Genomic DNA, 26403 nt, shown 5'->3' with positions numbered 1-26403 from the left:
TGAATGCCCGTTTACCAGCAGCAAAGGAATACACTTTTTGGTGTGTACATGAGGAAAGTTTAACTACACAAACACTAAAACTTTTTCTGACATTTGTTGGTTTCAAGGAAATTTTTTTTTGCTAGAAACGTGTGTTTTATATATATATATATATATATATATATATATATATATATATATATATATATATATATAATATACTTTTTTTTTTTTTTGTAGAGACCCTAGAGAATAAAATGGCGGTTGTTGCAATAATTTATGTCACACTAAACAACTAACTAGTAAATTTAGCCCAATTTTTTTTTTTTTTTGTGTGTATAACGTGAAAGATTTTACGCCACAAGTATTGTGATCTTTTTATTCTAAGCAAAAAAATTGGGATTCCCAATTTAGCCAGACTTGTGCCGCTCTAACTTGTACCATCAATGGTAAACAGGAGAAATGGAGAGGGTGAGTCTACCAGGGCCAAAGACAGAAATGGGTGTTCTAATCCCTCTCCACTGTATCCAAAACAAAAAAAAAATTGGGCTTTTAGTTAAATTTTAAATGTGATGGCCATCCTCGCCAGCCAATAGTGAAGAAGTGGGATGGTTCAGTCCTGAGTATTACCGGTAAGACAGGATTTGCATACCATTTTTAAGCAGCGTATACAGGTATATCTCAAAAAATTTGAATATCATGAAAAAGTTCATTTATTTCAGCAATTCAATTTAAAAAGGGAAACTCGTATATAGAGTCAGGGTAAGTCACAAAAGGTCATTGGTAAAGAAGCTGGCTATTCAGAGTGCTGTATCCAAGCATAATAACTGCAGCAAGAATTTGGGGGAGGATTCCCAAGAAGTGGACTACAGACTGCTGTCAGTTCTTCAAGAGCCACCACACACCCAGACGTATCCAGGGCATGGGCTACAACTGTCATATTCCTTGTGTCAAGCCACTGCTGAACCAGAGACATCAGAAGTGTCTTACCTGGGCTAAGGAGAAAAAGCACTGGACTGTTACTCGGTGGTCCAAAGTCCTCTTTTCGGATGAAAGTAAATTTTGCATTTCATATGGAAATCGAGGTCCCAGAGTCTGGAGGAGGCGTGGAGAGGTACAGAATCCAAGTTGCATGAGGTCCAGTGTGAAGTTCAGTCGGTGATGATTTGAGGGGGGGGGGGGAGCCGTGTCCTCTGCTGGTGTTGGTCCTCTGTGTTTTATCAAGTCCAAAGTCAGCACAGCCCTCTACCAGGAAATTCTAGAGCACTTCATACTTCCCTCTTTCCCCTTTATGGAGATGCTAATTTCATTTTCCAGTAGGACTTGACAGGCACCTGCCCACACTTCCAAAAGTACCAATATCTGGTTTAAAGTGCTAACAGGGCTACAGCAGGAGGGGCAGAGCAGCCATGTGACCTCCTCGGCTGATGTCGGAGGGAGATCTCGGCCTCTCCCGCTGTAGTCCTGGATGGTGGTAGCAGAGCAACCAGAAGTCGCTTGACCACCCTGAATGTAGCTGCAAAAAAAGGTATTTAGTGACTTTGTTTATTAAAAAAAGAAACAAAAAAAAACCCACCTTTTTTATACAGTGCATTATCTCTGGATAAAACAAAGGGGCTGCAAGTGAAAGGGGTTTGAAAGGTAACAACCACTTTTAATGATCGTGGTATCGCTGTGCTTGATTGGCTAAGAATTGGCCAATTAACAAGAAGAGGATGAGATGCCAGACCCAACAATGCAGATGATCTGAAGGCCGCTATCAAAGCAACCTGGCCTCCATGCCATGCCGCACTATATAGTAGGTGAGGCTGAAAAAGGACAAAAGGACACAAGTCCATCAAGTCCAACCCATGTGTGTGATTATGTCAGTATTGCATTGTATATCCCTGTATGTTGCGGTCGTTCAGGTGTTTATCTAAGTTTTTTTGAAACTATCGATGCTCCCTGCTGAGACCACCGCCTGTGGAAGGGAATTCCACATCCTTGCCCCTCTTACAATAAAGAACCCTCTACTTTTTTTTTCTTCACATGTCTTGTTAAACTTCCTTCCCCCCAAAAAAGTTTAATCCCTATTGTGGGGTCACCAGTGTGGTATATGTAAATTGAAATCAAATCCCCTCTCAAGTGTCTCTTCTCCAGAGAGAATAAGTTCAGTGCTCGCAACCTTTCCTCATAACTACTATCATTGCATTGATGCAGTAATTCATGCAAAAGGAGCCCCGACCAAGTATTGAGTACATACTATACTGTACCTGGACATAATTTTCACTAAAACAACATTTGTGTATTCAAAATCCTTTATGCGTCTTGTGTAATATTCTCATTTTTTGAGGTACTGAATTCTGTTCTGTTTTCACTAGCTGTAAGCCATAATCATCAAAATTAAAAGGGAAATGCTTGAAATATCACTGTGTATAACGCATCTATATAGAATCTTGGTTTCACTTTTTTTGTTATTGAATTACTGCAATAAATTAACTTTGATATGCAAATTTTGGGAGCTGCACCTGTATATCCAGTTCTGTTGATTTAATTTTTTTTTCAATATGCACTCAGATTTATTTTGCTAAATTTTTTTTTTAAATGGATGTTCTCATAAACGCTGCTTTTTATAAAATGTATCTTTAGGCAAAAAAAGTGTGTATGTATGTGTTATACACACACACACACACATAATGTGTGTGTGTGTGTGTGTGTGTGTGTGTGTGTGTGTGTGTGTGTGTGTGTAACAACACGTTTGTTGTTATTTAAATAATAAAATAAAAAACCTTTTTAATAGCACTTTAAGCACTCTATTTCTAATGGTTTTCTTATTTTCATAATTCAGTTCATTGCTGTTGACTCTCCAATATGGATCATCGGTCAGGACTGATGGGGTACTTTGTTGGGACGTTGTACATCCTTCTGGTACTGTCCAACATCAGCGCTGCCAAGCAAGAGCCATGCATGACTTGTATGAACTTGGTCAACAATTTTGTTCGGGTGAGAAATTCCAAGTGTTCAGCTCATTATTGTATATCGTTATATGTAATACTTTCCCTTAGATTATATCTATTACCGTAATGCAGATTTCCCCCCGCTGATTGTGAGCGGTGTGAGCACCTCTGACATACACAAAGCCGAGTGTGTGTGTGTGTGTGTGTGTGTGTGTGTGTGTGTATATATGTTATATAATATTCATATATTCTTTGGTGCAACGTCGCACAACCAAGCAACTGTCAGTTAAACAGATGCAGTGCCGAATCGCGATAAGTGCTCTGGTCAGGAAGGGGGTAAATCCTTCCAGGGCTGAAGTGGTTAAATTTACAGGACTAATCTGTGTACCCCATATGCACATACTGTAGAAACTCTGTGGGAGCCAGAATTATTATTGGTTGATAGGGGATCTAAAACTTTATTTTACTCACTAAACTGCAACTCGATTTGTATCGTGTGTGTTTTTTCTGGATTTTTGGTTGATATTCTGTCTCTATCATTTAAAATACACCTTTGATAAATATTTATAGACCCTTCATTTCTTTGTAAATGGGCAAACTTGCATAATCTGCAAGGGATCAAAAATTATTTTCCCCACTGTACGTATATTTATTGTAGTATTTCAAAAACGAGAACAGAGATTTGCTTCAGTGTTTGTTTGAGCTACACTTCACCTTTTTGTATATTATTTTTATTTTTTCTTATAGTGAAAATTGCATGCTGTGTATTAGTTAAATTGTATATACTTTCTACTTTAGGGCATCGAGAAGACTGCTGGACATAACTTTGGTGGAGGCAACACAGCCTGGGAGGAGAAAAAGCTAGCCAAATATGAATTCAGGTATTTTATGGCCCTTTTTGAATACACGTAAAGCACACCATTTTAAATGTATAGCCAATGAAAAGTAGCCATAAGAAACAAATATATGAATTAGTAAAAATGCGGCGCTACCAAAAAATTGCTAAATAAAATCAGTGTGTAATAATCTCAAAATAAATGTGAATAAAATAATATCCACTAAATATAAATACAATAGGTAATGGATTAATTTCAAAAATTCAACAAATATACGTGAATGCAATAAATGTGCAAAAATAGTGAATAGAAATCCGTGGAAAAATATTCAGACACCTAAACAATCCACATAGACAATCCAGATGCAAACAAACATAATAGAATATCCATATGAAAATTATAAAAAACAATAGTGAAATAACGTGAAAAAATAAATATTTAGTCCATAATTAAAGTGCATTAGTGACTGATGCCATTGCAAAATAAATGGATAAAGTTCATGCAAAAAAATGTGATCAGACGATTCCCACAAGTGACAAATCACTGCAAACTTCAGTGCTTAATGGGTGCACCACCTATTTCCCCCAGCCTCTCACCTCCAATAACTGGTATACAGGCACTGTATAAAAGGGTAACTGCTGGCTTCTATTTCGTTCACACTGCTTCACCGCTGATTAAGTTTTCACTGTGAGGATATATATTACTTGCCCTCCCAATAGCTCCAGGATATCCAGACCATAAAGAGTAAAAGAACACAGAGGGCTCTCATGTGCAGTAACTTCGCTATTTTATTGAAAACCCAATAAAATAGCGAAGTTACTGCACATGAGAGCCCTCTGTGTTCTTTTACTCTTTATGGTCTGGATACCCTGGAGCTATTGGGAGGGCAAGTAATATATATCCTCACAGTGAAAACTTAATCAGCGGTGAAGCAGTGTGAACGAAATAGAAGCCAGCAGTTACCCTTTTATACAGTGCCTGTATACCAGTTATTGGAGGTGAGAGGCTGGGGGAAATAGGTGGTGCACCCATTAAGCACTGAAGTTTGCAGTGATTTGTCACTTGTGGGAATCGTCTGATCACATTTTTTTGCATGAACTTTATCCATTTATTTTGCAATGGCATCAGTCACTAATGCACTTTAATTATGGACTAAATATTTATTTTTTCACGTTATTTCACTATTGTTTTTTATAATTTTCATATGGATATTCTATTATGTTTGTTTGCATCTGGATTGTCTATGTGGATTGTTTAGGTGTCTGAATATTTTTCCACGGATTTCTATTCACTATTTTTGCACATTTATTGTTTTCACGTATATTTGTTGAATTTTTGAAATTAATCCATTACCTATTGTATTTATATTTAGTGGATATTATTTTATTCACATTTATTTTGAGATTATTACACACTGATTTTATTTAGCAATTTTTTGGTAGCGCCGCATTTTTACTAATTCATATATTTAATTCTGGTGCAGAGAACACTTTTTTATGCTGGCTGCTTCCTAGATACATTATTTCTTTTCTGTAGGATAACTCAGGTGGAGCGCACTAGCATTTCCTTTTTACATTTGAGCCATAAGAAACAAGTTTCTTTACATAGTTACATAGTAGGTGAGGTTGGGGGGGGAAAAAAAGATACAAGTCTATCAAGTCCAACCTATGTGTGTGATTATATGTCAGTATTACATTGTATATCCCTGTATGTTATGGTTGTTCAGGTGCTTATCTAATAGTTTTTTTGTTTTTAAACAAGAGTCCTCTACGTAGTTTAAGATTAAACCTCTTTTCTTCTAATGAATGGCCACATGTCTTGTTAAACTAGTTTTATCCCTATTGTGGGGTAACCAGTACAGGATTTGTGAATTCATATCATATCCCCTCTCAAGCGTCTATAGATTGCATTCATATTTTTAACACCCAAATTCTTTTTTTATTTTTATTTTTTATATATTTTCACATTGAACCTCATTTGCCATGTATTTGCCCACCCCATTCATTTTGTTCAGATCTTCTTGCAAGGTTTCTACGTATTGCGTAGAAGTTATTGCCCTGCTTTGCTTAGTATAAACCCGCAAATACAGAGATTGAACTGTTTACCCCATCCTCCAGGTCTTTTATTAACAAATTAATAGGACCCTGGGAGGTCCCACTACCCACCTCTGGCCATTCCGAGTACTCCCCATTTATCACCACCCTCTGAACTCGCCCTTTTATCCAGTTTTCAATCCATATACTCGCCCTATGGTCTATGCCAACGGACCTTTATTTTGTACAGTAAACGTATTATGGGGAACTGTGTCAAATACTTTTGCAAAATCCAGATACAGCACGTCTACGGGCCTTCCTTTATCTATCTAGATGGCAACTCACCTCCTCATAGAAGGTTTTTAGATTTGGCAAGAACGATTCTAAATGAATCCATGCCAATTACTGCTAATGATACCGTTCGCATTACTAAAAAATGGTGTGTGTGTACACACACACACACACACACACACACACACACACACACACACACACACACACACACACACACACACACACACACACACACACATACATACATACATACATACATACATACATACATACATACATACATACATACATATTCCTGTATCATCCCCTCCAAAAGCTTGCATACTATTGATGTCCCGGGGATGTGTTTTTTTTTTGGTCCTTTTTTAAATATTGGCCCTACATTGGCTTTTTTCCAATGGTACCATTCAAGTCAGTAGACTGTCCGTACAAATTAGGAACAATGGTCTGGCAACTACTTGACTGAGTTCCCTAAGGACCCTCGGGTGTAAGCCATCTGGTCCCGGTGACTTATTAATGTTAAGTTTTCCAAGTCTATTTCTAATTCTGGCCAGTTCAACTGATCTTGCCAACCAACAATTTGAAGGCCAGGCTTTCTGATTTTGACTAGATGGTTTAGGCTGTTCCTAGTTACTATTAGGTTGTTGGCAGATACCTAAAATGGACCTTTCAGTTTTTTGTAAATCTGCATAAATTTTTGACCTGTCGCAATATACTGCAGTAGTATCATCAAAAAATCAACTTATTATAAAGCTGTCATTGGCCACCAGTCTTCTACCTTTGCCTAGGCTGAGATGAGGCTATCATTCTGCTGCAGGCAAAACTAAGCATTTCCTTAGTCTCACCTGCCCCTAATTATCTGACTTTACTTTGCAACTTTGTAGCAGATCACAATGTGAGTGGGTCCGCTGAAGCCGCTCACATTGTGATTTGCTACAATTTATGTAAGACGTTTGTAAATACAGACAAACTGTGTCAGCCATCTCTGAGCTGGCATCTCTGTCCTGGAAGTAGATGGTGACCCTTGATGATGCCTGAACAAAGATGACCTTTTCCTTGATATCAAGTGGATAACATTTTTTGTCTGTGACATCTTGTGATCTTGTCTTTGTCAGTGAGACGCGCCTGGTGGAAGTGATAGAAAACGCTTGCGATCAGTCCGACTTTGAGTGTAACAAAATGCTGGAGGTGAATGAGGAGCATCTGGAGACTTGGTGGTTCAAGAGGTGAGGATCATCATCATCATCATAATCTTACTGGGATATACGCTGGTAATGAAATCTGATTATATTTTATTTTTTTTCTGTTGACCAGCCAGATTATAGGCTACATTGTTGGGAATTCTCCCACCAGTCCCCACCTCAGAGGAGCTTGCAATCTTTTTTTTTTTTTTTTTTTTTTTTTGTTCCTACCATACCTTCTCGGGCTGATTTTTGGTAGAAGGTTAATAACCTGCCAGTATGTGGTGTGTGGGGTTTTTTTTTTTTTTTGGTACACAGAGGAAACCGACAGACACTGTCCTCTTGGTGCCACTTGGTGGGAATAATTCCCAGCAAGGCAACAGATGTGATCCGATGTACCACCCAGTGAGTTGAACATGTAAGACTGAGCATCCTGAGAAGGAGACAGGTGGCCATTCAGATTTTGTTTGCTCAAAATGTATTTCAAGCAAACATGGAGCCATTGCTATACGGTGATAACATTTGGTGGCTTGGTTATCATGGTAATAAAAACACAGGATCAGCTTCTCAGTCACTGGCTCTGAGCAAAATAGACAGATGGGGAGTTTTGAATTCTACCATCTTTACTTGTTACAATATCATTGTGGTCTAGACAGTATTAAAACCAGACTCAGCCATGCAACTAGCATTTTTAGTAGGAAATCCGCAAAGGTAGTCTATGTACTTCTCACGACACATTGACCACTTTTTTCCCCATTCCAGCCCAGGCCAATTTTCAGTTTTCACCACTGTCCCACTTTGAATGACAATTGTGCGGTCATGTAACACTGTATTCATACTAAATTTGTTATTTGTTTTCACACAAATTGGGCTTTCTTTTGGTGGCATTTAATCACCACTGTGTTTTTTTTTTTTTTTTTTTTTTTTTTTTTTTTTTGCTAAATAGACTAAAAACATTTTCATGGTTTGTTAAATTACCTGTTTTCTAAATTTGTATTTCTCCTTCAATGATGTGCGCTGATGAGGCTGCACTGGTGGGCACTATAAGGTGACACTGGCAGCACTGGTGGGTGCTGTTTGGCAGCACTGTTAGGACTGATCTGATAATTGGTGCCCTGATTATCAGTGTAGATGTCCCTTTTACACGGTTATCGGCTCTCCTCCCCTTCTCATGCTGTCAGCGTGAGAAAAGAAATGCCGCTAACTGGCTTGTGTTTACATCTTGATCAGCTGTCATTGGACATGGCTGATCATGTCATCAAAAGCAGCCAATTGGCTCTTTTATCCGATCTGCAATGAGCTGTGTCTGGAGGACGGCACGATCAGAGTGCTGCCAGATCACGGGAGGATGTCGTTTGACTGCCTCCCAGAACTGGCTTGTTGTGCTGTAGCTGTCGTTCGGCTATAGCACGGTCAGCAAATAGTTACGTTATAAATTTTTTTTTTTGTTTTGTTTTTTTGTGCTTGTCAGCTATTAACCTGACTTGCCTTCCTTTCCTTTTTTTTTTTTTTTCTCTGTCTCCACCATTTTCAGACCGAAGGATCCCAGTGGCCTCTTTGAGTGGCTTTGTATGGAAACTCTGAAGTTGTGCTGTCCTCCAGGCACCTTCGGCATCAACTGTACACGTGAGTAGTTGCCCTCACAATTGGATTGTATCCTGAAGAGTATAGATTTCCCTTAACGGGCAATGCTTTTCCTCCTTTTTACTACAGCTTGCCCAGGGGGCACAGAGAAACCCTGCAGCGGACACGGCAAATGCGATGGCTCTGGGACACGATCTGGCTCAGGAACCTGTGACTGTAACCCTTCCTATGGTGGCCCGCTCTGCCAGGACTGCGCTGTCGGTTATTACGAGCAATCCCGAAACGAGAGCCACCTGGTATGTTCGGGTATGTAAAGGGAGACGATAAAGCGCGCTCACACCCAGCGTAATATTACCTGCCTATTTTTTATTTTAAGCAAATGTAGTGGTTCTATACACATTTTCTTCTTCTATCTCGAGCAAAATTTACTAAGATTGAAACCGCTATGCATGGCAACCAAACTGCTTCTGTCTTTCATTTTTAAAGCACAATTAATACAAGTTGAAGATAGAAGCTGATTGGTTATTATGCAAAGCTGCTCCAGTTTAGTAAATTCCCCTCATAGTGTATCATTTAAAATTTGGCACCTTTCAGGGGGTAGTGGCTACCTGGTTTTGACAGGTACACGCTCCCACTTCCGGCTGACTTTGCCACGGCGAACTCATCTGGAAGTTCGGCCCTCGGCCTTCCTTCACAGCCGCGCCATTCACAAAGCGCAGCATGCATGCCTAGTAGGCAACTGGCTGTGAAGCCACAAGGCTTCACTGCCAGTTCCCTTTACCCGAGATGGGGGTGGCAGCACCCGAGAGCCGATTGAAAAATTGGCTCGGGTGAAGACACCTCTGGATTCCTTGACAGGTGTATCCTGATATATTAAAAGTCAGCCACTACAGTATTTGTAGCTGCTGACTTTTAATTTATTTTTATTTTTTTCTGAAGGTGCTGGAGCTCCTCTTTGTGGTTATTTTTTTTATTTTTTTTAAGTTTACATACAAAGGTGAATGAGTCTGAACATTGACTTCTTTATCAGATGGCCATGGATTCAGTGATGAACAATATACCTGGAAAGGTGTGCCTGTTTTTGGAATGGTGGGTTTTCACGAAAACCCATCTCTGGCCAAAGTCCTCCTCACCTCCCTACTGATTCACTGACTATAAGAGGCTGCCCTCTTTGTCCCATTTCTACACCGCTTCTGGGAGCGAAGACTGATCCAGCACTGCAGTCTGTCTGCACTGACCAGTCACCTCTGCATCATATCTTTGTGTTCTTCTGAAGGCTAGGAGTACCTCGCTGCTGGATATCCATTAGTAAGTGTCCACGTCACCTAGGGCTGCAACTAACGATTATTTTCATAATCTGGAAATAACAGAAAACTTCTTGGTCAAAGGAATTTTCAGACGGTGTATGTTTTTTTTGTTCAGAAATTAAGTGAAATTTTAAAACAACATTCTTTCATTCAGTGAATGTACAAAGATTTTTCATCTGAATAGTCTCACCTGAAAATTGATCTGTGTGGCCAGCATTAGGCTCAGTACACACCTATGCAGTTTTTGCTTTTGATCTGTTTCTGCAGTGCTTTTTGCTGTGTGTTTTTGATTTTTGCGCACATGATTTTACTGCAATTTGCTTTTTTTTTTTTTTGGGCAGATTAAAAAACACAAATTGCTGCAAAAACGCATTACATTATTTTCTGCAGCTTCTCCGTTGAAGTATATTGAACCAAAAAAGCACCATTTGCGTTTAAAATTCCCTGACCCTTTCCAAATATGCAGCGGCTGAAATAAGCAGAGATATGAATGTGTCCCATAGGAAACCATGTAAATGAACTGTAGTGCGTTTCTGCAAAAAGCACCATTAAACATATATAGATGTGAACCAGGCCTAAGATGTTTAGTAACATAATGGGGTTAAAAAGACTAAAATTAGCCCTTTATAGTACAAAAAAGCAGATAATCGGTACTGTAAGGGGTTCATTTTTTTTACTGTAGAACATTGAAAGTAATATTTACAGTAGTGATTATATTTTTGTACTATAAAAGGACTCATTTTAGTTTATTTTTAACCCCATTATGTTACTGCCCGATTAATCGATTATGAAAATGGTAATCGATTAATTTCATAATCGATTAGTTGTCGATTAATCGATTAGTTGTTTCAGCCCTAACGTCACCCAAGTAGCAACATGGGCACCCGAAGAAGGGGCCTCTTGCTCTAAAGTGACCATGGATTTATATACGCCAAAGGAGCATTTAGCTTGGGTTATTTTTAAATGGATGATTACTTTGAGGGTGTTTAATGATCAGAGTTCAGCATTAAAACCTATAAACGTATAAAACAATATTGTATGTGTATTGGTCTCAACTGGGGAACCCATTCTTTTGTGGATCTGGTGCTGAGCTGTGTTTTTTCTCTTTAAACAGAGTGCCACAAGGGATGTAGCAAGTGTCTTGGCCCGGAGGAAGATCAGTGCCTCTTGTGCAAGAAGGGCTGGATGCTGCATGAAAAAAAATGCATTGGTAAGTACTGAGAATGGGAGGTATCAAAGACCAAATTAAAGGTTCAACTTTTTTGTAAAATAAATGCACATCCTTTTTTCAGGTAAAAAAAAATTTACATTTATGATTTCATTTTTACTTGGAGCCTGGAAAGCAGGTGCCATGCAGGGCCTGCAGATTTCTCAGTATATCTGTCTGCTTGTGGGTGGGGTTGCAGCTGTTGGAAAATCTTGCATGTTCCAACCCAAATATGGGTATAACATTTTCCAAAAGGTGAACTTCCCTTTTAAGGCTGGATTCACATATATGCAAATTGGATGTGGGTTTCCTCGCATCCAATTTGCATGACAGGCGAGTGTGGCCGGCTCTCGATGGAGCTGGTTCACACATGTCCAGGGCAACCGCAGTCCGGATTGCAGAAGGGTCCTGTGCTTGTTTTGGGTTTGGTTCAGGTGCGAATTCAGGCGAAAATTCGGACCTGAACCGGTGAACAGACATTCATCAGACACTAGGCACAAACCAGCGGCCGCACATATGTGAACCAGGCCTTAAAGTGCCATTTTAATCACAACTTTGTTTCCTGACCTGGCAGTTTTCTTACTCTGCAACATCTGTTAAAACCACAAAAAAACAAAACGAAAATAACAAAAAGGTGGTCTGTCCCTTTTTTAAAAAGCAAGAGAGATCTTTGGCAATCCAGCCTCTTGCAGACCTCCTTCATATCTTTACTGTTAATACATTTAATGAAGGGATAGCTCTAGGCAAAAATAATGAATAGATGATCAAATCTGCTTTTTGGTGTTTTTTGGTCAGAAGCATTCTGCTCTTCTATCTTTTTGTGTCCTGAAATTACTTTCATGTGTTATAGTTTGATTTCCCCCCCCCCTTCCTGTTGCTATACTATTTATAACTTTCATTGTATGTACTTTTACAAAAACGGATATAATAATTAAACTGAGTATAACCGAAGAGGTGTGTGTGTGTGTGTGTGTGTGTGTGTGTGTGTGTGTGTGTGTGTGTTCCTTCAAAAATAACTTTTGAACTTTTCTCCACCATAGATGTCGATGAATGTGGCACTTTGGATCGCTGTAAATCAAACCAGTATTGTCTGAATACAGATGGGTCCTATGAATGTCGAGGTCAGTAATGTTGCAGATCTGGAAGTCTTTACTGTAGCAGTGGAGGGTGCTGTGAGATCCTTTTGTATGCAGCCTGTAGCCTCTTCCCACAGAGTGAAGCGGTTTGTAAATTGTTCTGTAGGATTGTTTTTTTTACTGGACTTAACAGGAATAAGTGAAACATGTCTAGATAAATTAGATGAGGGCAATCAATTTTATTTCTCCATTTTCTATCTGTAGCAGTTTTTTATTTTTATTTTTTTTCTCTATAAACACAGACTTTACAGTCACTTTAAGAATTTCACTGAAAAAAAAAAAAAAAAAAAGTTGTACTTAACTGCTCTGTGTAGTGGCTTTGTACAGGGCAACCCAGATCTTCCTCTTTGGCACTCCTGGCCCCTCCCTCATGTTGAGTGCCCCCACAGCAAGAGGCTTGCTATGGGGACACCCGAGTCGAGCTGCAGCTCTGTGTGTCCATTCAGACACGGAGCCCTGGTTTGGTCTCTTTCCCTTTTTTCTCTCCCGATTGGCTAACTGACTTTGACAGCAGCGGGAGCCGATGTCGATGCTGTTACTAAGCCAATCAGGAAGGAGAGTCACGGATGGCGGAGGCACTCATGGACATCGCTGGAGAGAGATGGGGCCTGTGTAAGTATTAGGGGGAGCTGCTCCACACAGGTTTTTTATCTTAATGCATAGAATGCACCTTCTGCCTTTTACAACCGCTTTAAGTATATTATATGTAGCAATTTTAATCTTGGTACAAATGCAGTAGCATGTCCCCTGTTGAGTCGGCACCAACACTGATTCCTCGGATTGTTGACCCCCCCCCCCCCCCCCGGTTTCCAGGTTAAATGGAATAACAGCGATTCCGGTGGAAGGGACCCCTGCTTTCAAGGGCCCTGTCGACAGAAGGGCCAAGGCGGTTGCCCAGTCCATGTTTACCGTGGTGGGGGTCAGCATTGCGGCCAGTGTTGGCTATGGCCCTGGTGTCGCAGACACTTACTGAATGGGCTAAATTGTTGCACCGGGAATTGGAGAAGCAACAGGCTATCCCCGGTCTACATGGAGCTGGTCGACCAGTTGGTGCCGGGCCTTAAGTATGTCTGTGACGCGGCCTTAGATATGGCCCCCTTGCTCTCTAGAGCCTCAGTATCAGTAATAGTGCTATGTTGCCTGATTTGGCTGAAATGCTGGTCTGAGGACCAGGCATCTAAGAAGGCACTGGCGGACTTGTCATCCAGCGAGGCTAAAAAAATAGCCGCTCACCCTAGAAAGGGACGAGCACTACCAATTTGTAGCTCTCCCTTTTTGGCCTGGCGTCGGCACAGAGTGTCTTCACCAAGGTGGCAGCCCCAATTTTGGCTTTGCTAAGGCAGCAAGGGATCGCAATCGTCGGTTACCTGGACGCCCTCCTTCTGAGGGTAGCTTCCTCCTCAGGATTAAGGGAGGATGTAGAAATCGCCATGCAAACTCTTCGGGAGTTTGGTTGGGTACTGAACCTACATAAGTCGGTGTTGGTGCAGACTCAAGGCCTGGAGTACCTGGGCCTGCTTTTGGACTCCTCGGAGGCAAGAGCGTGTTTTTATTTTATTTTATTTATTTTTTCTTCTTCGGACACGCTGCAGACTTTTCAAGCTGCGGTGAAGTTATTGGTGTCCCGCAGGTGGTCATCACTGCGTGTTTTTCTTTTTTTTTTTCTTTCTTTTTTTTTTATCGTGAGTCCTGGGTCTCATGGTAGCCACTTTCGAGGCGGTAACGTATGCTCAATTCCACACTCGAATCTTTCAAAAGGAGATCCTGTCAAGATGGGACAAATCTCCATTATCCCTGGATTGTCAAATCCGAGTGAGCCAGCTAGTCAGGGACTCCCTGCTCTGGTGCCTGAGGTCGCCGGCTCTTTGGTCTGGGAAGTCGTTCATTCTTCTTCATTGGACGGTGATCACAACGGACGCCAACCTGACCCGGTTGGGGGGGAGTTTGGGGCCTACAGTCAGCCCAGGGTCAATGGACCCAGGAAGAATCCCGCCTGCCGATCAACGTGCTGGAACTTTGGGCAATCAGGCAGTGCCTCTCCACATGGTCAAAGGCTGCAGGGGCGTCCGGTCAGGATCCAGTCTGACAATGCCATGGCGGTGGCGTATGTCCTCCATCGAGGAACAAGGAGCTCGGCTGCAGCACTGGAGGTCGCTCACATCCTGTGGTAGGCAGAGCGGCACGTGCCAGCTCTATTGGCCATGTACATTCCAGGCGTAGAAAACTGGCAAGCGGACTACCTAAGTTGTCAGATGCTGGGCCAAGGGGAATGGTCGCTACATCCGGATGTATATCGGCTCCTTTGCCTAAGGTGGGGCATGCCAGATGTGGCTTTCCTGGCTTCTCGACTCAATTGGAAGGTACAGAGGTTTGTGGCCAGGTCAAAGGATCCCTGGGCGGATGCGGCAGACGCGTTGGTGGCTCCATGGGGACATTATCAGCTTATTTATGCTTTTCCCCAACTCAAACTTCTACCATGTCTGCTTTGCAGAGTGGAACCCGAGGGGATTCCGGTAATCCTGATTGGCCTAGGCGTCCATGGTACGCCGACATAGTACGATTGGTGGCGGATGTTCCTTGGCGATTGCTGAGGCGAGAGGACCTTCTGTCGCAAGGTCCATTACTTCATCCTGCTTTACTGTCACTGGCTTTAATGGCATGGCTGTTGAAAGCCAGGTGCTAAGGGGCCGAGGTCTATCAGATTTGGTAATAGCCACTATGTTGAGGGCACGGAAGTCATGTTCTCGAAAGACTTATCATACATGGAAGGTCTACATCTCCATGTGTGAGGAGATGGTGTGGCGTCCACGTACATATTTCCAGTAACCTGCTGTTTTTGCAGCAAGGAGTGGATCAGAAACTTATATTAAGCACCATGAAGGGGCAGATATCAGCTTTGGCTTTTCTGGGGGTTCCACATTTGGCCACTCCGGTTCATCCACCTCTACCTCCATGGGATTTGAATCTGGTGCTCTTGGTGCTTCAGAAGCCGCCGTTTGAAAACATAAGGGATATTCCCTTATTGACACTCTCTCAGAAAGTAGACTTTCTAGTGGCCACTACATCTGCCAGGAGGGTTTTTGAGTTGGCGGCCTTGTCTTGCAAGTCTCCCTACTTGATCCTCCATAGGGATAAAGTGGTAGTGTCCGCAGCCTTAGTTTCTTCCAAAGGTCATCGTGCTTCCATCCTTATGTCCTCGGCCATCACACACCAAAGAGGTGGCTTTGCATTCCTTGGATGTGGTCCGGGCTCTGCGGGTGTATCTGTCTGTCCTTTTTTGGAGGTCGGACTCGCTGTTTGTATCGGTGGCTGGCCTGAAGAAGGGACTGGCGGTCTCATCGGCCACCATCTCTCGGTGGATCAGACAGATTGTAGTTCAGGCTTATTCCATAAGGGGAGTGACGCCCCCCCCCCCCCCTTTCCTGTCGTTGCACATTCTACCAGGGCAATTGGTGCCTCTTGGGCTTTCCAACACCAGGTGTCCGTTTCCCAGGTGTGTAAGGAGGCGACATGGTCGTCCATTCACACTTTCACAAAATTTTACAAGGTTGATGTGAGCGCATCTTCGGATGCTTGCTTTGGCCGCAAGGTTTTGCAGGTGGCTGTTTAAGGTGGCAACTCCTTCGTTAAGGAGCTCTGGTTATTATAGGTGGAGTTGTTGTTTGCTGTTCCCACCCCTCATTTCTTTGACACTGCTTGGGGACCTCCCTAAGGTTAAGAAGAGCTGCTGTGTCTGTCAATGGACGATGGAGAAAATAGGATTTTTGTACTCCCCATAAAATCCTTTTCTCTGAACTTCATTGGACACAGCACCCACCCCTCCTATTTATGTTTGTACTGCTTTTGAGGAACTGAGCTGCTGGATGCAGTGTGAGGGGTTATAGCCAGTAGGACCGCCCCCTGGGCGGTACTGTGCAAGTGTTTCTGTTTTTAACACTTTCTGCCTAGTCCTCTCCTAAAGGGGCGATATAACCCTAAGGTCAAGAAGAGCTGCTGTGTCCGTCAATGAACTTCAGAGAAAAGTATTTTACGGTGAGTACAAAAATCTTTTTTTTTTTTGTTCAAGTCCACTTTGAGGCCAAAAAAGGCACGCTAGAGGTGGCCATGGTGATCATTTCCTAGCTAAAGTTGGTGATTGTATTCTTGTGCTTTCCTGTTTGTGTGACTAGCCTTGCTTTTCTTTCCCTGTCTTCCCCAAGTTTTCAGAGATTAAGGTCAAATTGCAAACATCCCTGCAATAAGATTTTAATTTTTGGTGAGAGATGTTTAGAGTTCCCTTGCTCAGGGGGGGTTAAAGTGAAGGAAGGTTCTCCCACTTAGCAGTTAGATTAGAAGGGCTTGCTAAAGACTACATTTCATATTATCAGAACAGGAGACCATCTGCAAAAAAAGTTTGCCAAAATTCTTGCAGTCAAAAGTATATATTGTTGGTGAGGGATTTTCTTTTCCTAATTTTGTCACTGTCACGTTACATTGCCTGTTAACCACCATTAGGTGACATTCATTATTTTATTTATTTATTTATTTTCTCTTCATGCTCCATTTATTTTATTTCCAGAGTGTGACAAATCCTGCATTGGCTGCATGGGAGCTGGTTCTTCTCGATGCAAGAAGTGTAACGCTGGCTACTATCGGGACGGAGCCCGATGTCTGGGTGAGTGCTGGGACCACTGTTACAGGCAGTCTGAACAAAGACATATTGAGACATTTTTATTTTATTTGTCGTCTTTTTCGTCTTCTTCTGAAAAGGTTTATTAGAAAATGGATACATGTAACATACCTGGAAAAACAATAATAATTATACAGGTACCAGCTATAGATTGTTTCAATACATGCAGCCATGTCGTTTGCACGTTGCCTCTGACTTTCAGGTCGCTGTAGTGTGAACTGGCACTTACACTTACTTGCTTTGTGTAATGGGTTTGCATAGAATAGCCCCGATCCTCTCAAGTCCCTTGCCAGCACTCCTGGCCCCTCCTTTCTGCCGCATGCCCCCAGAGCAAGTAGCTTGCAATGGGGGCACCTGAGCCAAGCCGCTGCCCTGTGTCTATTCAGGCACGAAACTGAGGCGTGGCCCCTCTCGCCTCTCAGCCAATCGGGAGGGAGAGTCCCGGACAGCCGAGTGTTATTTGTTTTTTTTTTTTTTTGTTTTTTTTTGGTGCAACATTGCTGGCTTGAGATGGGGCTCGGGTAAGTATTAGGGGGGCTGCTGCATGCAGAATAAAAGCCACCTGCCTTTACAACCACTTTAAGTGATACGAGTGGAACGGTTTGGAGCGCAGGGTCTCCCTCGCCCCCTGACAGGGTTCCCACTTCTAGGCCACACCAGAAGAGAACCCCTCCAGATAAGTATCATTATAGAGTAACCCTGGGATACAAAACCTTTTTGAGGTGCCATAGAATTAGAGACAGGAGTGGGGGACATCCTCCATTCACACACGTAACCCTGAGCTTTAACTGCATGGTGCAGCTGAAGATATTAATATGCACTCAAAGGTAGGGAAAAATTAAGCATGGAGCTCCAGGAATGAAAACCGATGCCATTGTTGAAAATACGAGTGAGATGTGTAATATCCTCATGAGCCTGCCACCGTTTACCAAATTGAAACTTCTTTAGTTTGCCCTATTTACCATTGTGCCATATATGGCTGAACCCAATGATTCCCATGACCTTTTGCAGTTGTTTGGCCTGGTTCCAATTTTTTTTGTTGAAGCACATAAATAGGGAACAGTTTATTGGGCTTGTGGAAGGATAAGGATTCCAACCCAGAGGGCGGGGTCCCTGGCCCCAGTATAGTGTAGCAGTATCTTGAGTGTAGAACTCGGGCCGTCAGGGTTGGCCACTTTGAACGGGCCATAAACAGTATGCTAAAGCTGGACCGATAACTAAAAACTCCACGGATTTGGTAGGGCCATCCCCTGCTATTTTCGGGTCTCTGGAGCTGCTCTAGAAGGTCTGTTCTTCCATAACAGCTTACGAAAAACAGATTATGTTTTTTCAAGGGAATGATGACTGGGATATTGCTAGAGTCTGGTGTACTCTTAAAGCGTGAACACCAGATGGCACTGTAGCACTGATGAAGAAAGTAAATCGCATCTGTCACCAGATGGCGCTGCAGCACTAATGAATACTCATTTAGGCATGTCCTTGTCAACTGTACAGCACTGTACAGCTTGATTTTCTTTTTATTTATGCTTTTATATAGGGTTGCACTCCACTATGAGTTGCATTATGTAGATTAGCTTTGGGGGTAATCTAAATGATTTTGAAGGCATTGCAGTATGCACTCCTGTTAATTTTTTATTTTTGTTTTTTGCATTCTTTTTTCCAATACTTTATAAAAGGAGAAACTGGTTTAAATTCTTTGTGTAGATATCGGCAGTTTTATTTTGGTTTTAGATGCCGTGGTCTTGAGCATTGGGATTGGGGATGGTTTGGGGGGGAGGGTATAAATACGATTGCAGTCCATACGTTGTCTATGTTCTTTCAATGTTTGTGTGTTTTTCATCTGGTGATCTTGTGAATCCAAAAGCAGCATAGTTGGCGCCTCTTCTTCCCTGTGTATATGACTGTTACAGAAGCACCTAAGAGTAGCTCACCGTCACCTGGCATCAGATTCAGCATGTCCCTTGCCACTATCGCCTGCCACCAGACGCAGCGTGTCACTTGCCACCATCACCTGCCACCCATATGTAGCTTGTCACTACTTATGCTACTTCTGGCAGCCTCTCCACTGTAAACTGCAACATGCGGGCAGTGAGAAATGACGTTACTATCTCTCTCTCTTTGCACGCGGCTGCAGCTCTGTTAAGGGAAACCTACGTGTACCTGCTGTAGGGGTGATTCAGGCAGTGAGATGTCATCTCTCTGCTGCCCACCAAACCGCGGACAGACTGCACGGGGACAGGGGGAGGAGGTCTGACCAATATCAGTATGTTTCTTGCTGATAATTTTGAAAAATTTTTAGTAATGGGGGGGCTCTGCTAATCGGTTGACCCCTAACTGCTGGTTCACACTAGTGCAATGCCAGACATTCCATCTAATTCGCAGAGCCACTGCTGCTCACGTTGCATGCAATGTCAGCCATACAGATAGTATGGCTGATATCGCACCACATTCGGTCCAAACGCGCACAGGACCCTTTTTTCTAATCGGACCAGAATCGGATTGCATGTGTATTTACACACATGCAATCCGATCCATGTCCGAACTACACTGCAGAGTGCATGAGCATCATGGAAAATGTAGTTCCAAAACATCTGGGGTGCCAAGGTTCGCCATCATTGATGTTGTAGAGTATGGAGCGATAATGATTACAGTTGTGGAGCGTTCACCTTTAAAAAAAAAAAAAAAAAAAAAAAAGCATTGTTCATTATAAGCTCATTCAAGGGGCTAGGGGTTGATGTGAGTGGCTCTGTTTATACTATGGCACCAAGTAATATGTCAGCACCGTATGGGAGAGAAGTGATACCCAGTAATGCCATTTTTTCATCCAGTTGTGCTTCACTATTAAATAAATTTTTGTTTTTAATGTACATGTCTCTCTTCCAGACATCGATGAGTGTGACAGTGAGTTACCCAAGTGCAAAGGCTCACACGAGGAGTGCGTGAACACGGAGGGCAGCTACAACTGCGTGTGTGAGAAGGGTTACTCCAAAGTAGAGGGCATGTGCAGAACTACCAATCAAGGTAGGAGTGTTTGATAGGAACGTGCCCACGCTCCCTTTTTAGCTCCGTGCAGCTTTTTAGCCTGTATAACCTAAAAAAAAGTAAGCAATAGGGCAGATCTGGCAATCGTTCTTGGTGACTGTGCCATGAGCTGATGCCACGGTAGAAACGCTCGTCGATACCTGACAACTGTTTTGTTTATACTTCGGCTTTTAGCAATGGTATAAAGCTTTGGAAAGTTATTTACAATTTTTAAACGTGTTTATTTTCCCATTTTGCACTTCTTCTTTTTTTTTTTTTTTTTTTATGTGAAACCTGTAACTATATGTTAAAGGTGTAAAAATATTAACGAACAAAGTTGTAATTATTTAATAGTTTTTGTTTTATTGAAAATAAACAAAAAAAATCACAAGGGATTTTTACATTCCTTGTAATAGGAATAAAAGTGACACACTTTTTTTTTTTTTAAAAGAACAGTGAAAAAAATAAAAATAAAAGTTAAAATAAAAAAAAATAATTTTTTAAACGCGCCCTGTCCCGCCGCTGACTTTACTGTTGTCTTATTTTTTTTAATTTAAATACATTTTTTTCCCCCAAAAAAGTGCGCTTGTAAGTCCGCTGTGCAAATATGGTGTGACAGACATTATTGCAACGACCCCCATTTTACTCTCTAGGGTGTTAGAATAAAAAAATGTGTATGTGTGTGTGTGTGTGTGTCTATGTATGTATGTATGTATGTATGTATGTATGTATGTATGTATGTATGTATGTATGTATGTATGTATGTATGTATGTATGTATGTGTGTATGTATGTGTGTGTGTATGTATGTGTGTATGTATGTATGTATGTATGTATGTATGTATGTATGTATGTATGTATGTGTGTATGTATGTGTGTATGTATGTGTGTATGTATGTGTGTGTGTGTATGTATGTATGTATGTGTGTATATATATATATATATATATATATATATATATATATATGTTTAGGTGTTCTAAGTAAATGGAAGGAGATATCCCCATTAGCATTGCTGGTTGTAATTCCAACGGCCACCACAAGAGGGCGCCAGATTCCAGAAGGAATAGGATCACAGAAGGCCTCAAAGCCGGGGGCTCAATTACTGGCGGCGCGGCCCGACGCAATCACGCCGGGGGGGTCCACGGAGACAGGAGACCCCCAGCTGTGCTGCCCCAGGCGCCGGGTCGCTAATTCTAGTCGCCAATGCGACCTGGCACCCGGGTTTTGTCGAGCCCTGTCTTAATGCATAGAATGCATTAAGATAAACCTTCTGCAACTCCTTTTTTTAAGGGGTTAAACAGGAACATTTTAAAGTTGTTCTAAATGCATTTATTTATTTATTTTTTATCTTAATGCATTCTTTGCATTAAGATAAGACCTTCTTCAGTGCGCAGCAGCCCACCTAATATTTACCTGAGTCCCATCTCGATCCGGGGATGTTGTCTGAGAGACTGGGCTGTCTGGGGCTCTCCCTCCTGATGCTCCCGCTGCTGTTAATCAAATTTATTGAGCCAATGGGGAGAGTGAGGGTGCAGAGCCAAGTCATGGCTCCCTGTCTGAATATAGACACAGAGCAGCGGCTCGGCTTGGGTGCCCTAATGGGAAGCTGCTTTCTGTGGGGGTACTTAGCAGGATGGATGGGCCAAGAGCAGGTAAGTATAACCGTTTTTATAAAAAAAAAAAAAAAAAAACGGATTGCTTTTAAACTGACTTCATCTGCAGATCAAAGTTCATCAAACAAATACAAAGATTTCCAAGCTCAAACTTGCCAACCAGCCAGCAACCAACTGTATTGACCTGTCTAACAAAATGCATTAAGAACAGGGGATTGGTTCACACATTTGCAAATACAACGGTGGAAGCTGCAGGCCCCGCCAAGGCACCCTGTTATCTGCAGTCCCTAATGTCTGAGTCTCTATGGTGGAAGCACATGCATTTATAATGGATAGGTAGGTGAGCCTGGAGGGAGCTCACTCCTCAAAGATTCAGGGGCACACTGAACACTCGGCAGATGACACTATGACAGCAAGGGTGTCAGTGCATTTGCCTGACCAATATATTAAAAATACAAATATCCATTAATGCATGTGCTTCCATTATGGAGAGTTGGGGACTGCAGAAAACGGGGTGCCTTGGCGGGGCCTGCAGTTTAAGCATATATTTGCAAATGTGTGCAACGAAACCCCTGTTCCTAACACATTTTGTTAGACAAGTCAATACAGTTGGTCGCTGGCTGGAAATCTTTGTATTTGTTTGTTTGACTTGTGCCACTATTCCAGTGCTCCTTGCTACAAAGACCAGTTATAGGTGGGGACAGTGGCCACTTTTTTGTAGATCAAAGTTCATCCTTTTTTGAACTGATCTGTAGATGAAGAAACAGAAAGGTGCAAAATTAATTTTTTTTTTTTTTTTTTTTTTTTTTTTATCTTTCTGTTTTAGCGGCTGGGCAATGTTGTTAAACATTTTCATGCTTTGCCTTTTCTTTCTTTCTTTCTTTCTTTCTTTCTTTCTTTCTTTCTTTCTTTCTTTCTTTCTTTCTTTCTTTCTTTCTTTCTTTCTTTCTTTCTTTCTTTCGTCAGGTTTACACTTCAGCTGTCAAAGGGGAACTCCACTCGGCACAACACTTGGCTTCTGTTGGACCGGTGTTCTGCCAAAAACTGTCCCCCATCGGATAATGTCCGCCCCGTACTGCGCAGGCGCAGCGCTTGCACAGTATGGAGGACAAGGAGACTCCGAAGATGAAGTCGGGGTTCAAGCCCACCATCCAAGTGGACATACAGTAGCACTTAGTAACAGGACCCCTCGCGGGCTCGCTTCGCTCTGCAATTTTTTATTCTAACTCTATATCCACTTGGATGGTTGGGCTTGAACCTGGACTTGGTGCGCAGGCGCCAATCATCTTCAGAGACTTTCGGCGTCTCCTTGTCTTCCATACTGCGCTTACGCAGTACAGGGCAGACACTATCCGGGGCCCATGTCTCATCACTTGTCTGTCAACTGCCCCCTCACACAGAAGATTTATAGCAATTTAGATAAATTGGTGAGATCAGGTGACGCGCATAAAGTCATTAGTTTTCTTTTGTGTTCTTTGTGCAGACGATTCTGAGAAAGGCCTGTTTGATGACATCACAGATGACGAGGTGGTGGTCCTGCAGCAGATGTTCTTTGGAGTTGTGATCTGTGCTCTGGCCACTCTGGCAGCCAAGGGAGACATGGTCTTTACAGCCATCTTCATCGGGGCAGTGGCCGCCATGGCTGGATACTGGTTCTCGGAAAAAAGCGATCGAGTCTTGGATGGCTTCCTGAAAGGCAGATAGCTCCTCGGCGATGGGGATACACACGTACGATGGAGTGAATTGTGTACAGTGCTTCTCCTCTGCTTTACAAGTGGGCACCAAAGAGTTTGTATCGCCTCTGCTTTGAAGCAGAGAATCCTTATCAAGTCTTTAAACCAGGCTGACCTTAGGATAAGCAACACCCAATTTACGTCCTCTTTTAGTAATAAAAGACCCCTCCAAGTACAGATCGAAGCATTATCATCCTGGAAGTCTGCAACTAGCGGGTGAAAATAGAAGGCGAATATTATTTCTAAGCCTGAGAAGTTTTTATGGTCAACCTTTTTTGTATGGCCACCTTACCTGCATAGGCCTTGGCTAGACTTTCCTGGCTAATAAGGAGCTTTACATGGAGCCTGACAACTCGTCATAGGCGTTAGGTGTTTCCTCAAAGCACGACCTGGCCAAGCTGTCCAGAAACTTATGATTTAGCACATTGTGTACCTATGGCCTTGCTGAGCAACTCCTTGAAAAGGAATATTCTTTATGGTGTGTGGGGTCCTTCCATATGCCTGTGTGGTTTTTGCGGTCATCTGGACAAAAAAGTCTATTAACTACGTTTTGTTTGCCCTTCTTACAGCCTGTGCTATGGACAGTCCAGCAATGCTGCTATAGATTAAAAAAAAAAATGGATTTGATTAACACAGACTGGAGTAACTTGGTGGCATGCAGAATGTGAACTTGAAGCCGTGACTCTACAAAGCTTGTAGCTATTGGACAGCTGCTGACCTGGAGCTATTTGTGAAGCCATTTGACATACCGCTTTTCATAGGAAAGGGTATAAGGTGTGTGTGTGTGTGTGTGTGTGTGTGTTTGTTTCTTTTTTGTTTTTATTTGTTTTTTCAGAATGTGGCCTATTTAGTCTTTCATTGGATTGGGTTTGTCTGAGCATAGGAGCATAGGGTTAAAGTGTCTGGAGAGTCAAATGTCCTCTACTTTTCACAAATTCTGGGCAACTTAAAACAATGGGGCTACGTCAGCACTGCAAGGGTTAATTGCTCATTTTTGGTCTGGGGTGGGGGGTTACTGTTTCAATCCTCTAGTCCTCCCTGCCTCTAAACCAGTCCTTGTAGCTTCTTCTCCCCCCACGCTTCAGTGGTCTATGGTCCTGAAGTCATCAAATCCAAAGCCCTGCATTGGACATGATGATGCCGAGGGACAGTCCACCTCCTGGAGTGCCATCTGCTGGGGGAGCAGAGAATCGGTAAGTAAAACTGTTTCTCCTCTCCCCTAGGCAACACAAGAAATTTAATTTAGTTGCCTGGACTAGAGCTTTAAGGGCCGGTTCACACTGTTGCGATGGCAGACATTGCATGTAATTAGCAGCGCACTGCTGTTCACATTACATGCAATGTCTGTGCGGGTGCGATGTCAGCCATACAGATAGTATGGCTGATATCGCACCGCATTCGGTGCAAACACGCACAGGACCCTTTTTTCGGTTCGGACCAGAATCGGATCGCATGTGTGTTCACACATATGCGATCCGATTCATGTCTGAACTGTCAGTTCGCAGTGTGATATGCGAGCTGAAATGGGGGTGTCATTAACATATGACACTCCCCAGCAGTTCGCATATGGCAGTGTGAACTGTCGTGCATGCCGGGTGCGATGTGGGAACCCACAGTTGATTAGCAGTGTTTTACTGTCAGATTTGCAGCGCGTTTCAGCCGATAGCGGGGCGATTTTACCCCCGGCGCACGCTCTAGCGGCCGAGAGGGTTAAAACCGCCCACAATAGCAGCGTTTTTCTGGCGGTATTGCAACGCTGCCCCATTGATTTCAATGGAGAGGAGCGGTAAAAACACTGCTCCAAAGAAGCTGCTGGCAGGACTTTTCCTGACACCCTACCAGCGCACCGCTCTAGTGTGAAAGCCCTCGGGCTTTCACACTGGAGACAGTGGAGAATCAGTTTGAGGGCAGATTGCAGGCGTTATTTCTAATGCTATAGCACTTGAAAAACACCCTCGGTGTGAAAGGGGTCTTAAGATTTGACTTAAAAGATATTGCAAAAAAAAAAAAAAAAGACATCTGTCTAACTTTGTGGTCTTGTATGTAAGTATACAAAAATCTGTTTTATTTCACGTGCCTTTTTAGTTATTATCTTCAAATTTACATGCAGCCAAACTGTTTAGCAAGTGACAGCGGATAGAACAAACTTTACTTTAACATGACCACTGGGTGCTTACAAAGATGACCTTTTTAATTGCATGGTTTGATTGTTCTTTATTATTGGTAGTTAGAGTGCGGGCAATTTATAAAGCGCTTTAAATAATATACATTCGCACCACTCCCTGCCCTCAAGGAGCTTACGAAGGTCACTGTCACCTACACATATACTAGAGCTGGGGTCTCCAAACTGGCCCTGCAGTTGTTCAAGAACTAGAAAGCTCATCATACCTAGTCATGTCTGAATGTCAGAGTTTTACAATGCTTCATGGGATGTGTAGTTCCGCAACAGCTGAAGGGCCCGTAGTTTGGAGACCCCTGTACTAGAGTTTTGAAAGGATGGGAGCACCACACTGCCTTGTACAGTCCCAAAGATTTTATTTTGTAACGTCAGACATGTTTAGAGGGCTCAGAACTCCCCCTTTCATCAGGACTAAACAGATCATGAAGTGTCTGGATTTATCAGTCCAGACACCTGCATGATCTGTTTTTTATCCCTGATGAAGGGGAAGTGCTGAGCTGAAACATGTTGAATGTTACAAAATAAAATCTTTCAACTTAACTGCACAAACTAGCGTGGTGCTCCCATTCTTTCAACACTTTAGTAAATGCTGAGGGTCCAGCAGGACTCTATTATTGCTGGTGAGCAGCCTCCTGGAACTGCGCACCACCCATCACATTATAAAATATCGGTCTCTAGGACTGCACGCCACCCA

General features: G+C 42.4%; 1 protein-coding gene across 2 annotated transcripts in view; it reads left to right on the top strand.

Annotated features, from left to right (window-relative positions):
- Nucleotides 1–24161, top strand: part of CRELD1 (CRELD disulfide isomerase 1) — a 32354-nt gene extending 8193 nt beyond the window's left edge. For both annotated transcript variants that reach the window (XM_077451774.1, XM_077451775.1), the window contains 10 exons: nt 2807–2961; nt 3714–3796; nt 7194–7304; nt 8794–8885; nt 8973–9149; nt 11265–11360; nt 12398–12478; nt 17052–17147; nt 20046–20183; nt 23281–24161. In XM_077451774.1, coding sequence (XP_077307900.1) covers nt 2830–2961; nt 3714–3796; nt 7194–7304; nt 8794–8885; nt 8973–9149; nt 11265–11360; nt 12398–12478; nt 17052–17147; nt 20046–20183; nt 23281–23501 — 1227 coding nt within the window. In that variant the 5' untranslated portion in view covers nt 2807–2829 and the 3' untranslated portion in view covers nt 23502–24161. The remainder of the gene's footprint in view (nt 1–2806; nt 2962–3713; nt 3797–7193; nt 7305–8793; nt 8886–8972; nt 9150–11264; nt 11361–12397; nt 12479–17051; nt 17148–20045; nt 20184–23280) is intronic.
- Nucleotides 24162–26403: the final 2242 nt, after the last annotated feature.

The sequence above is a fragment of the Lithobates pipiens genome, unplaced genomic scaffold (genome assembly GCF_037356315.1).
Source record: "Lithobates pipiens isolate NorthernLeopardFrog02 unplaced genomic scaffold, aLitPip1_a1.2 Scaffold_23, whole genome shotgun sequence".
NCBI lineage: Eukaryota > Metazoa > Chordata > Amphibia > Anura > Ranidae > Lithobates > Lithobates pipiens.
Note: the sequence above shows the minus strand (reverse complement) of the source record. Positions and strands in the feature narration are given on the sequence as shown.